Genomic DNA, 10,720 nt, shown 5'->3' on the forward strand with positions numbered 1-10,720 from the left:
GTGCTAAGGGGCTTGACGCTTCTGAGTCTAGGCAGTACTCTCAATAATCTAATAATATTTTGTGTTACTGTGATGGCCGAAGTTCTGTATCTGCTTCTCCTGTGACTTTAGCCTTTCTGTTCTGACCAACAGCGAGCTCTTCACCACGGTGTTGGACATGCTGAGTGTTCTCATCAATGGCACCCTGGCTGCCGATATGTCCAGCATTTCTCAGGGCAGCATGGAGGAGAACAAACGGGCGTACATGAATCTGGTCAAGAAACTCAGGGTGAGGGACACTGCGCCCTATGTAGGGAGCTGAGTGCTGTGTCACATTGGCCCAACTATGCAGATTTATCTGGGTGTTGCGTACAGTACTTGTCCTGTTGCTGCTTAGACAGGCCATGACGTTTGCCTCTATGGCTTTGTGGGTATTGGGGTGAAGGGTGCAAAGGTGATAGGTTGTGATAATGAGCGGGTGGAAGTTGACACCAGTAGAGGTACAGGCGGACTCTGGATGCTTTTCTCTTGAGTAATTCTTGAAGTCTCCTCTGCTCTCCATGTGCAGAAGGAGCTGGGGGACCGGCAGTCTGACAGCCTGGAAAAGGTGCGACAGCTACTTCCCCTTCCCAAGCAAACCCGAGACGTCATCACCTGCGAACCTCAGGGATCTCTCATTGACACCAAAGGCAATAAAATAGCTGGCTTTGACTCCATCTTCAAGAAGGAAGTAAGTGAAGCTCTCTTTTCTGTATTGCGGCTGTATACAGATTTCACTTGTCAACCGAATTCTTGAGTCTTCACTGCTTGGGAGGCTTGTGTTTGCTGCACACCTGGTTGTATGCTGAGCTTGATGTGACTGGCTACACACAGCCAAGCTGGCACCTAACCATGCCCCAAAAGGGCAAAGTTAGGTGTTAATGTGTGCTAATGCTCGTTGATACATGCTGCTCTGGCCTGAGAAATTATTTAAATTTTGGTTTTTGTATTCATGCCTATCTGAAGCATAAAGAGAAACCTGTAATTCCTATTGCGTGACTTAACTGGGCAATGCCAGCAGTTGTATGTAACAGGAGACAGGCAGAGAAATATTTCGTTGCAAGCCTTTAGAAATGACTGTTTCCTGTGTGGAAGAGCAAGGACCAGTAGCAAGTAGTTKGGACACTGAGTGAGGTCTGGTGGAAGCCTAGAGTTTTCTGTACTGTAGCTGGAGAAATAACAGAGGCTTGTAGGTTCTTATTTCTTTTCTTTTTTTATTAAAGGGTTTGCAAGTCTCTACAAAACAGAAGATTTCTCCTTGGGATCTGTTTGAGGGCTTGAAGCACTCAGCCCCCCTCTCCTGGGGATGGTTTGGGACAGTCCGGGTGGATCGCAAAGTGTCCAGGTTTGAGGAGCAGCAGAGGCTTCTTCTGTACCACACGCACTTAAAACCCAAGCCTCGTAGTTACTACCTAGAGCCACTGCCACTGCCTCCTGAAGAAGAAGAGCCTCCTACACCTGTGGCTTTAGAGCCTGAGAAGAAGGCTGTGGAACCAGCCAAGGCTGACAAAACAAGCTCCAATCCTGCCACCTCTACTGAAGAACGCAAGAAGAAACAGAGCAAAGCCAAGAAACGCAACCAGTCTGCCAGCAAAAGTGAGGTAATTAACTGTCCAACAACTAYGAGCTTCCCCTGTCCAGGCTTGCTGGTCACAGGGAGCTTCCTTGGGTCTTCGGGAGGAACCTGTGAGCRGAGAGCAGTGTAGTGACAGAGATGGAATTTTTTCTCTCAACTGGGAGTATTGGAGCTCTGTCTTTCTCCCGCTGCCCTGAGGTAGGGCAAGTGTTTCCTTAAACTCTAGTGGGAGGGAAAGAGACTACCCAGCTTGGACAGCACTCTGGGCTGCCCTTGGTGGACTCTGCATCCTTTTTGTACATTTCATCCAGCTGTAAATTCCCAGCACATGCTGACCTTTCTTACGCCTTTCTTTGTCTTTGCAGGATTTTATGCTGGGTCCTAGCCGAGGAGTTTCATATGGAGTTGGCATGCCTACAGATCTCTTGCATCACCAGCCAGGAAGCACTGTGTCTAGACTGGCATATGGACAATCACCAATGGGTCTCTATGCCCAGAATCAGCCTCTTCCAGCAGGTAGGTGGGGAGGAGAAGGTGAGCCTGCTGCACCTCTTCAGGATTCTCTTGGGAGAACCCTTTCTGCAAGATGGTTCTACACATACTTGCTTCTTCTGCTTCTTGTGTATCCAGATATGGTGATGAACCCTCACTCTAGAGCTGCAAGGCTCAGCGATAGCATGTAACTAGTCATTCTCTTCCTCTTGCAGGTGGCCCTCGCCTGGATACGTCCTACAGACCTGTGCGCATGCCACTGGGGAAACTTGTTCAGAGTCGTCCTCCCTATACCGGGGTGCTGCCTTCAGGGATGGGGAGCATGATGGGCCTTGACCCATCCTATAAGCCAGCAGTGTACAGACAGCAGCCCCCAGTGTCCCAGGGGCAGATCCTGAGGCAGCAGCTTCAGGCGAAGTTGGTAAGTCYGAGCTGCCCTGCTGTTCATGCCAGACCCTGTAACACAGCAGGGCCTAGCTGTGCGCTAGGGCAGAACTCTCCAAATGTGTCTGTTTCTGCCCTGGAAAGCTGTTGACTCTCAAGTCTGTCCCTCTGGGGCTGCTCTGTTTGCCACTCCCTTTGTTGGGTGCGTGTCACTAAAGGAATTGGTAGAGATTGTCACTGAGGTACCCTGGAACATCTGTGGCTGTTGGGCAGAGAGAGGGGCACGTCCTGGCTGAGGGGTGGCAGGGGTGTTAGTAGCCTATTTTACCCAGTTCAGGGGGAAGCAGATACTGTTAGCATCTGCGCACTACATCCTGTGCAGCAGTCTGATGGGTTTACAGTGAAGCTACTTGTCTGGTTTGGTAATACTGAAAAAAGTGTTTTTCTTGTCTTCCAGCAGGGCCAAGGCATAATGGGYCAGCAGCCGGTGCGCCAGATGGCCCCAACCCCGTCCTATGGAGCACTGCAGCCCTCCCAGGTAAGTGGCAGTGACCCCAGGTAAGACTGGGATCTGATTTCCCACACAGGACAGTGCTCCTAAGTCCTGAAATCGCTCAGCTCTTTTCAGTCCTTATTTACTAGCCAACATGAACTTGAATCGCAGAGGTGAGCGGCCTTGTGACGGCACTAACAGAGCTGGTCACTCTGCTTTCATTTCTGTTCTGTACCCCATTGCTTACAAAGCTTTTTTTTGTTTTTGTTTCATTTCAGGGYTACACACCTTATGTCTCCCACATAGGCCTTCAGCAGCACCCRTCCCAGTCGGGCACGATGGTACCTCCTACCTATTCTGGCCAGCCCTATCAGAATTCCCACCCTAGCTCTAACCCAGCCCTGGTGGACCCTGTTAGACAGATGCAGCAGAGACCAAGCGGCTACGTGCACCAGCAGGCCCCAGGCTATGGGCACACATTGGGCAACACACAGAGGTACCTCGCACCCTCCTGGATGCTACGGAACTGTTTGTATTTCATCAGGACATTCCCCACTCTCAGTTTAGACATTCCTAATAGCAATCTGTGAAAAGCCTGTTGTTTTCCATGCTGTGTGGTTCAGCATCTGAGTCCTTTGCATCCTCAAGCTCAAGGGAACATCTTTTTCCAGCTTTCAGTCCCAGGAAGAAACAGAGAGACAGGAGGAAATTCGGAGAGATGCCAGCTGCAGGCAGGAGACAGTGTTACCAGCCAGAAAAGATGAAATTGGGAAGTATGAGGCAAATGACCTGGGAAAGTCTGTTTTCAATTTGAATCTGGCCAGCTGATCACTCACTAGGGGCTAGACCTGGGACTCCTGCTGCTCCTGGGTAGGCAAACATCCAGCAGGGGAGCTTTGCAGAAGAGTGGGCTGAGTGTCATTATTCAGAGCTTCTTAAATCAGGCTGGATGAAGCCCTGAAGGGCCCTGGTGTCTCTTGCCTTTTCTGCAGAGAGAGAGCATGGGCTACAAGGGGCTATCGGGGCTGTGATGTTGATGGCAGAAGCTGGGTTTAGATTAAAGAAGCCAGCAGCCTGCGACTCCTTTACTTCATGGTTATTGGTGTCCTTGTCTCTTACAGATTTCCTCACCAGTCGATACAGCAGGCCCCCATGATGAGTGGGATGAACCATTTGGGTGCACAAGGAGTCCCTTCAGGAATTCGACCTAGTCAGATATTGCCTGATCAGCAGCAGCAGCAGTACCTGAGGCAGCAGCAGCAACAGCAGCAGCAGATGCTGAGGGTGAGTGGGTGGTGACACACAGAAGGCCGCTGGAGCCAGAGGAGCTTGCTGAGCACTGCTTACCCCTGCATCAGCAGTGCCCTGCTCTGCCTCCCTGTGCTAGGAGGGATGTCAACTCTGTTGGGGGCTGTCTGTAATAATTTGCTAGGCAGTTGTTCCTTCCTTAGAGCTCTCCACTCCTCATGGAGAGACCTGCTGTGCTGCCTTTTGCCGGTCACCCAGCATGAACTGAAGAAAAGTTAAGAACAGCAAAGGTCTGTTTAGTATCCTGTGGCCTGCATCCCACTTTTTTGAGCTCCAGCTGAGCTCGTAAGATTGTGCAGAAAGCTAGCTGTCTCGGAAGTCAACGTTACAGTAGTTAGAAATAAAGTGAAAATTCCCCTGTCCAGCCCAGGGCAGGTAGAGTTGTTGCTTACAAGATCATTTGTAGGAGTGTGTCTGCATTTTCACAAAACCAAAGTAAGCATCAGTCATAATTCTCAGTAGTAAGAGATCTGGTATGAATCAGTACATGTCCTCCACATCTTACGGTGGATGGTGGAAAGCTGATCCAACGTGAGTGGTCAGACTTAACTGTAGGTACAGAGGAGTTTGCAGACTCATGTCAACAGAGATGAGTATCCCATGGATTTGCATACTGGTCTTATGAATGTTAAATACGCATATGATAAAGTAATACAAGCATGAATAAATTTTTTTTATAATTATAGGATTGGATTGAATGGAAAGAGAAACATTAAACAGGAATTTTGTGGTGAACTGTATTCCTTTTCACAAAGCTTAGCAAACGTGTAAAATGTGGGCAGATTTTAGATGGCACCTGTGTTACAGTGCTGGGTGCTCTGCAAGGTACCTGCGTGAGGCAGTGGTTCCTGCAGAGAGCCACTGTCAGCAGAATTTGTGAATTGCTGCCTTGCACTGGACAAGAGATTGCCTGTAGCATGGTCAGCAGTTCTTAGTCCTTTTGATAAGTGGCATTTCCTGACTATTCACTGGGTCTTTTTTAGCATTCTCCATCACTTATTTAGGAAAAGAACATTCCTCAGGCAAGTTGCTTACAATTGTCCTATCTCAGTAACTTTATGTACCTTCTGGTTTTAGCTGATGTTGTTTGGTTGCTCAAAAAAAAGAAAAAAGTAAGTGTGTTGTGGGGGAGGTGGCAGAGTCTCCCCTGCTACAGGTGACTCTTGCTGTGGTATCGGGAAGCCCAGAAGCAAAATGCTCTTGGTGCTTGAGTTGACTGTCATGATGCAGTGGCTTGTGGAAAGGAAGAATGGCCTCTCGGTTAGTCTTTCACAGGTTGATAATGAGCTGACTACAAACCCATAATGATTTAAGGCCATTTCTTGTACTACAACCAATAGGCATGAACAGCTTAATCTTTTTATGACAGATGTGGAGACTTGGATTCCCCCCTTTTCTCTTCTTCTTTATCCTGAAGCCCAGCTATTTTGGCCTTTCCTGACTGACAGTTAATATTAGGAGTGTAGAGCATGAGGTTGGAAAGAGTCTCCTGGCTTGTTCAGTCAGTTGTCTACTTTCTAGTGTATCCAGGTTGTAGGATCTGTTTCAGAAGCCTAAGTGGCCAAACTGGTTTAAAATAGAACTTAGGCTGTTCTAGAAATTCACACCCTTTAATGGGTAGAACCCTTCTTGATCCAAGCCTCTGTGTATTTGTGATCCATTCTTTTATCCAATTGTTGTCTGTATTCTGTTATTTACTGGCTCTTCTTTCTCCTTGATGTTTGCCCAATGTATTTGTAGGGAGCACTTGTATCCTCCAAAGGTCGGGTTTTTCTAACCTCCTCTCCTAARAAGTTGTCCCTTTTCCTGATAATCTTTGTCTGTTTTCTAAGTCTGTCCAAGGTTTGAATCTTACCTTTTTGAGCTGGTRATCAGAATTGTACCTCATATCACCGTGCTTTGCATGATAACGTTAGTAGTTTTATATTTCTGCTAGAAATTCTTCTTTTTATCTAGTGGGTTCAAAACAGCCTTTACAGGAAGGAGAAATGTCTGGAAATTAGAAATCTGTTTCATTTGGAGAAATGAAAATACTTGAGATTTGCAGGTACATTTGTAATTTTCTTGCCATAAAGAGTTCAGTCAACATCTAGGTTGGAACTCTGCATCCAGTTTGATTCGTATCATTACTGAAGTGTGGCACCAGCTGGCTCAAGGGGCAGAAAAGAGCAGCAAAATAGGTTGAAGAGTTAGGGAATGTGACTGAGGAAAGGCTGAAATAGCTGGGCTTCAGGTCAGAGGAGTGGAGACAAAGGGAGATACAAGTCACGTTTATCTTAAATAAATAAAATCTGTTCATGTCCCTTGGCTGTAGGACAAGAAATGGTCTTAAATCTTAGCGTATGAGATTCAAGGTAGAGATTAGGGAAAATTGTAGCAGTAGGAATAACTGTGACCTGGAATAGATTGCTTAGGAAGGTTATGGGAGCTGTGTTAGTATCTCTGGGAGACTTTTGAGAACAAGTCAGACAAATACTTGGTGACATAAGTACTCTTACCTGGAGGCAAGAGATGGGCTAGCCAGCCTCTTGATGTAGCTCCTAGTCCTGTTTGCTCTTCTTGTAATGCTTGCTCCTAGCCATTCCCTGGCTGATCAGCAGACCTGTAGCTCTTTTCCTACTTATTGAGACCTCATCTTACAGAAGAACTCTGTTACTGGCCTTATATATCATTCCATTTCTCAGCCTGGGGCAGGTCTGTGTGAAATTCAGGTAATTTAGGTACCTGTAAAGGAGGATGGTGGAAGAGGGCATGTCACTGTGGTGGAACAGCCTTCATGTGCTGCGCTGCTGAGTGCCTTCTCCAGATGTGTCCCTGATGGTCTCACTTCTTTGTCTTTGCAGCAGCAGCAGCAGCAGCAACAGCAGCAGCAGCAGCAGCAACAACAGCAACAGCAGCAGCAGCAGCCACAACCACAGCCGCAGCAGCAACCCCAGGTCTCCACAGTGCCTCAGCCACAGGCGCAGGGCCAGCCCCCGGGGCTGGGGATGCAGGCTCTTCCCCCACAGCAGCCCATTGTGAGTGTTCCCTCCGAGGCAGAGGGACGTGACATCCCAGCATGAGTACAACGGGGCTCCACCTGCATCCCCCCCTCCTCCCTCTCCTGCGCTTCCCAGGGCCGCGTGAGTGCTGAGACCGCCAGCCAGGCGGTGTGGTTGTAACCGCGTTTCTCTCTTTGCAGTTCCAGCGCCAGGGCCTTCAGCAGACGCAGCAGCAGCAGCAAACAGCTGCCTTGGTCCGACAGCTTCAACAGCAGCTTTCCAGTAAGCCTGAGTRTTCTTGATTCTGTCCCTAGTCTCCTTCCCCGCCATTCTCCATTGCGATAACCCTGGTGCGGAGAGGTAGGGAAGCAAGGCCAAGCCAGGCTGTCTGAGGCCATAAGTGATGCCAGCAGGGAGATGGCATCAGGATTTGGAGCTTCTGTCCCAGGGACACGCAGCAGCAGTGCTATCGGTGCTGCCAGCACACGAGCAGCCTCCCAGGCCTGCTGTGCACAGAGGGCTGCGGGGAGCCTTTGTAGCGGCTGTTAGGCAGCTTTCCCAAAAGTATCCTCTGGCACTTGCAATCTCTGAAGGGCTCCGAGAGGCCTAATCCTGAGGGACCCACCTAGTGGGTTGCGCAGAGATGCTGTGTTCAGGATGTGGTCAAGGCTAGACTTCTTGGAGACGGAGGTGGCGCTCTGGGAAGCGTTGCGGCTCGCTCCAGGGCTGCTGCCACGGATGGGGTAATGCGACAGCTGATGTTTGGGCTGGCATGTACAGCTCTTACGATCTCTGTTGAACTGGTGGCTGGGGGAGCTAGAAGCAGAACCTAGTCTCTGTGTTGTTCCCCTCTGAGCCGCCTGCTGCTTTTACTGTCACTTTAGTGGCTTTTCTGCCATAAAAATGGCAGAGTTGCTATGAAAATGCCTACAGATAGACTGCATAGTTTTTTGCAGCACATTAAGTGTGAGACTGTGCCAGCTGTAACAATGTGTAGGGTGGGAGCTAGGAACTTGGTGGCTGGGAACTGACCCTTTCTTTGGTGGGCCGTCATTTCTGTGGCAGACAAGGATCYGGAGGCTTGTAATTCAGTGTCAAGTAAAAATACAGCTGACAGATTTGCTCTATCTACTTGTTGTTCGGTTCTATCTACTTGTTAGTTCAGTTTCTTTAAACTGAGTGTTTCTCAGAGCAGGCTTGTGCCTGGGAAATGCTGGAGACAATCGGGGGTGGAGGTGTTTCTTTGTCATATGTATAGCACTCTCACATGATAAATGTCTACATTAAATCATGGCCAAACAATAGTGCTTACACTTGTTCCCTAACAGCAAATTCTTAGCACTTGTGACAAAAAAAAAAACAGGAATGCTTAAGCATTTCCAAATAGTCTGATTCACAGGCCACAAGCCTGCACAGGGATCCTAGCCAGGACATTCAAGTATAGGAAGCCCTCATGTAAAAATCTGCATGTAGCAGAATATTTTTGTATCTTTTCCATACATACAGCAAACGGAGCGGAGTTTTATAGGGAGCGGGTGCGTGGGCCCAGTGAGGCCGTGTGTCAGCGTGCAGCTTCCGTGCTACCTYGCTGGGTTTGCATCAGTTCCCCCAGAACCATCTGGAGTTCTTATTCGTAGTGTCTGGGGTGGAGTGGAAAGCGGGACATAAACCGAGAACATCCTGTAGGAGCAGGACAAGAATACCTTAGGCCCAGGATACGCTGACTGTATGGTTGTGCTGCAGGGCTGAGGAGGAGAGGACTAGCCAGGCTGCAGTGATTTGCTTTTATTTAATCTGCAGTGCCAAACATGCTGATTRGGTTTCAGGAGAAAATCCACGTGTCTTTGCAGCTTGCAAGTTCATGAGGTCTCAAAGATAAGTCTAGAGTGCTTCCAGCCCTTTTTGTGCCACCTGGATGTCCTCTGGGCATGTTCTTCMTGCAGACTCTATTGGTCTAAGTGATGTCCTGCATGTAGCAGAAATCCCTGCTGCTCCTTTGCTTTATGGAGTTAGGTTGCTGCTGAGGATTCATCAGTGAAARGGTAGAGATTGTCCCGTTGCTAAAATATTGGCTCAAATCTATCCAAAGCTTAAGAAATCAATGAACTGTAGACCTCTGATTGGGCTGAGCTACAGAGTCCTCGTAGAAAGGAGCCAGCACRTGGAGCACTGTGTGTAGGTACAGGAAGGGTGTTGAGCTTGAAGGCAAATAGCGCTCAAACCAGATAAGTCTTGATTTGTACCTAGGTACTGACAGGGAGCCAGACTAGTTCTTGGTGCGCTAGTATGACCTCTGGATCTCTTAAACCTTCACTAACTCTGGTTTCTGGGTGTTCTTCAGGATAAGTGTTTGACGTTAGCTGTCTGAGCAGCTCGTGTGGCTGCAGGTGTTGTGCAGAGATATAAGGTTGTTTTCCTTTCAAAATACGGAAATAATTTGCAGCTAGCCTCATCTTCCAGCTAGTTGCCATCTTTGAGGGCTTCAGTGGTGCACCAGTTCCACCATAAGGGATGGAGCAGGTCTCCTCTGGAGAGCCTTTAGGATATCCCTCTCTTTGCCGAAGTGTGTGGGGTTGTGTCTGTGCTGCTGCCTAAATCCCCGGGGAAGTTGAGCATAGCAGAGAGTGCTGTAAGTGACACAGTTGTCTTCTCATATCCTGTACCACCCCCCCCCTCAGGACTCTACTGATGATGTGGGGAGGGGAATCTCCTTGCTGGAGGAAACCGTACGACTGTCTAAACTCCATTTTCATCTCAACAGATACACAGACACAGCAGAACAACAACCCCTTTGGACGCTACTGATCTGTGGCACATAAGCCTGATCCAGGAGGGAGACATCACTGTGGACCGGATACAGCCTCTGCAGCCTGACCTACAAGCTAGGGCTGCTCCCAACCTCTGTTCTTGGGCTAGTGCCCCAAGTGCTGCGTGCTGCCACTACCCATCGCGTGGGGAGATGCCAAGAAGATGGTTTTATTGTACAGAGAAAGTGTTTTTACTATCCGATTTCTACAAATGTTTATGGAGATCCCTTGTGGCTGATAGTCTCCCTTCCCACTTTTGTTTCAGTTTTTACTCAGTTTTTAGTATTTTTGTTAAAATAATGATTAAGACATTGTAAAATTTTGTACTTTATTTATACCAGATGAACCCTGTACTGCAGACATTCTCGGATGAATACAGAGAGCTTACTTTGCAAAAGGAGTGTGTATTCAGAGCCTGCCTTTCCTCCTCCGAGCTGCTCTCGGCCTCCTCACGCAGCTCCGCAGCACCTCTGTACATCAGCTCCATTTCTTTCTCACTAGAACTGAGATCTGTTTCTGTCTTTTTTCTGTGTATGTGGAAGTGGTATTCAGGCTAAGCAGTTGGGTTTGGGAAAGAAAGCTTTTTTTCTTCCCTGTTTCATAAGCCGGTGTTCACRTGCTGGCTGGGTTTTGTACAAACTTTGTAGGCTTTGTACGTCAA

General features: G+C 48.3%; 1 protein-coding gene across 3 annotated transcripts in view; it reads left to right on the forward strand.

Moving 5' to 3' along the window:
• Positions 1-10,456, forward strand: part of MED12 (mediator complex subunit 12) — a 37,276-nt gene extending 26,820 nt beyond the window's left edge. The window contains exons 34-44 of one of the 3 annotated variants that reach the window (XM_085325543.1): positions 133-268; positions 548-709; positions 1,242-1,619; positions 1,960-2,110; positions 2,302-2,507; positions 2,928-3,008; positions 3,242-3,459; positions 4,085-4,247; positions 7,115-7,288; positions 7,453-7,534; positions 10,014-10,456. In XM_085325543.1, the coding sequence (XP_085181669.1) occupies positions 133-268; positions 548-709; positions 1,242-1,619; positions 1,960-2,110; positions 2,302-2,507; positions 2,928-3,008; positions 3,242-3,459; positions 4,085-4,247; positions 7,115-7,288; positions 7,453-7,534; positions 10,014-10,057 (1,795 nt within the window). In that variant the 3' untranslated portion in view covers positions 10,058-10,456. The other 2 variants (XM_085325544.1, XM_085325546.1) reach the window with 2 other exon arrangements.
• Positions 10,457-10,720: the final 264 nt, after the last annotated feature.

The sequence above is a fragment of the Rhea americana genome, unplaced genomic scaffold, assembly GCF_003343005.1.
Source record: "Rhea americana isolate MKP2758 unplaced genomic scaffold, rheAme1 scaffold_98, whole genome shotgun sequence".
NCBI lineage: Eukaryota > Metazoa > Chordata > Aves > Rheiformes > Rheidae > Rhea > Rhea americana.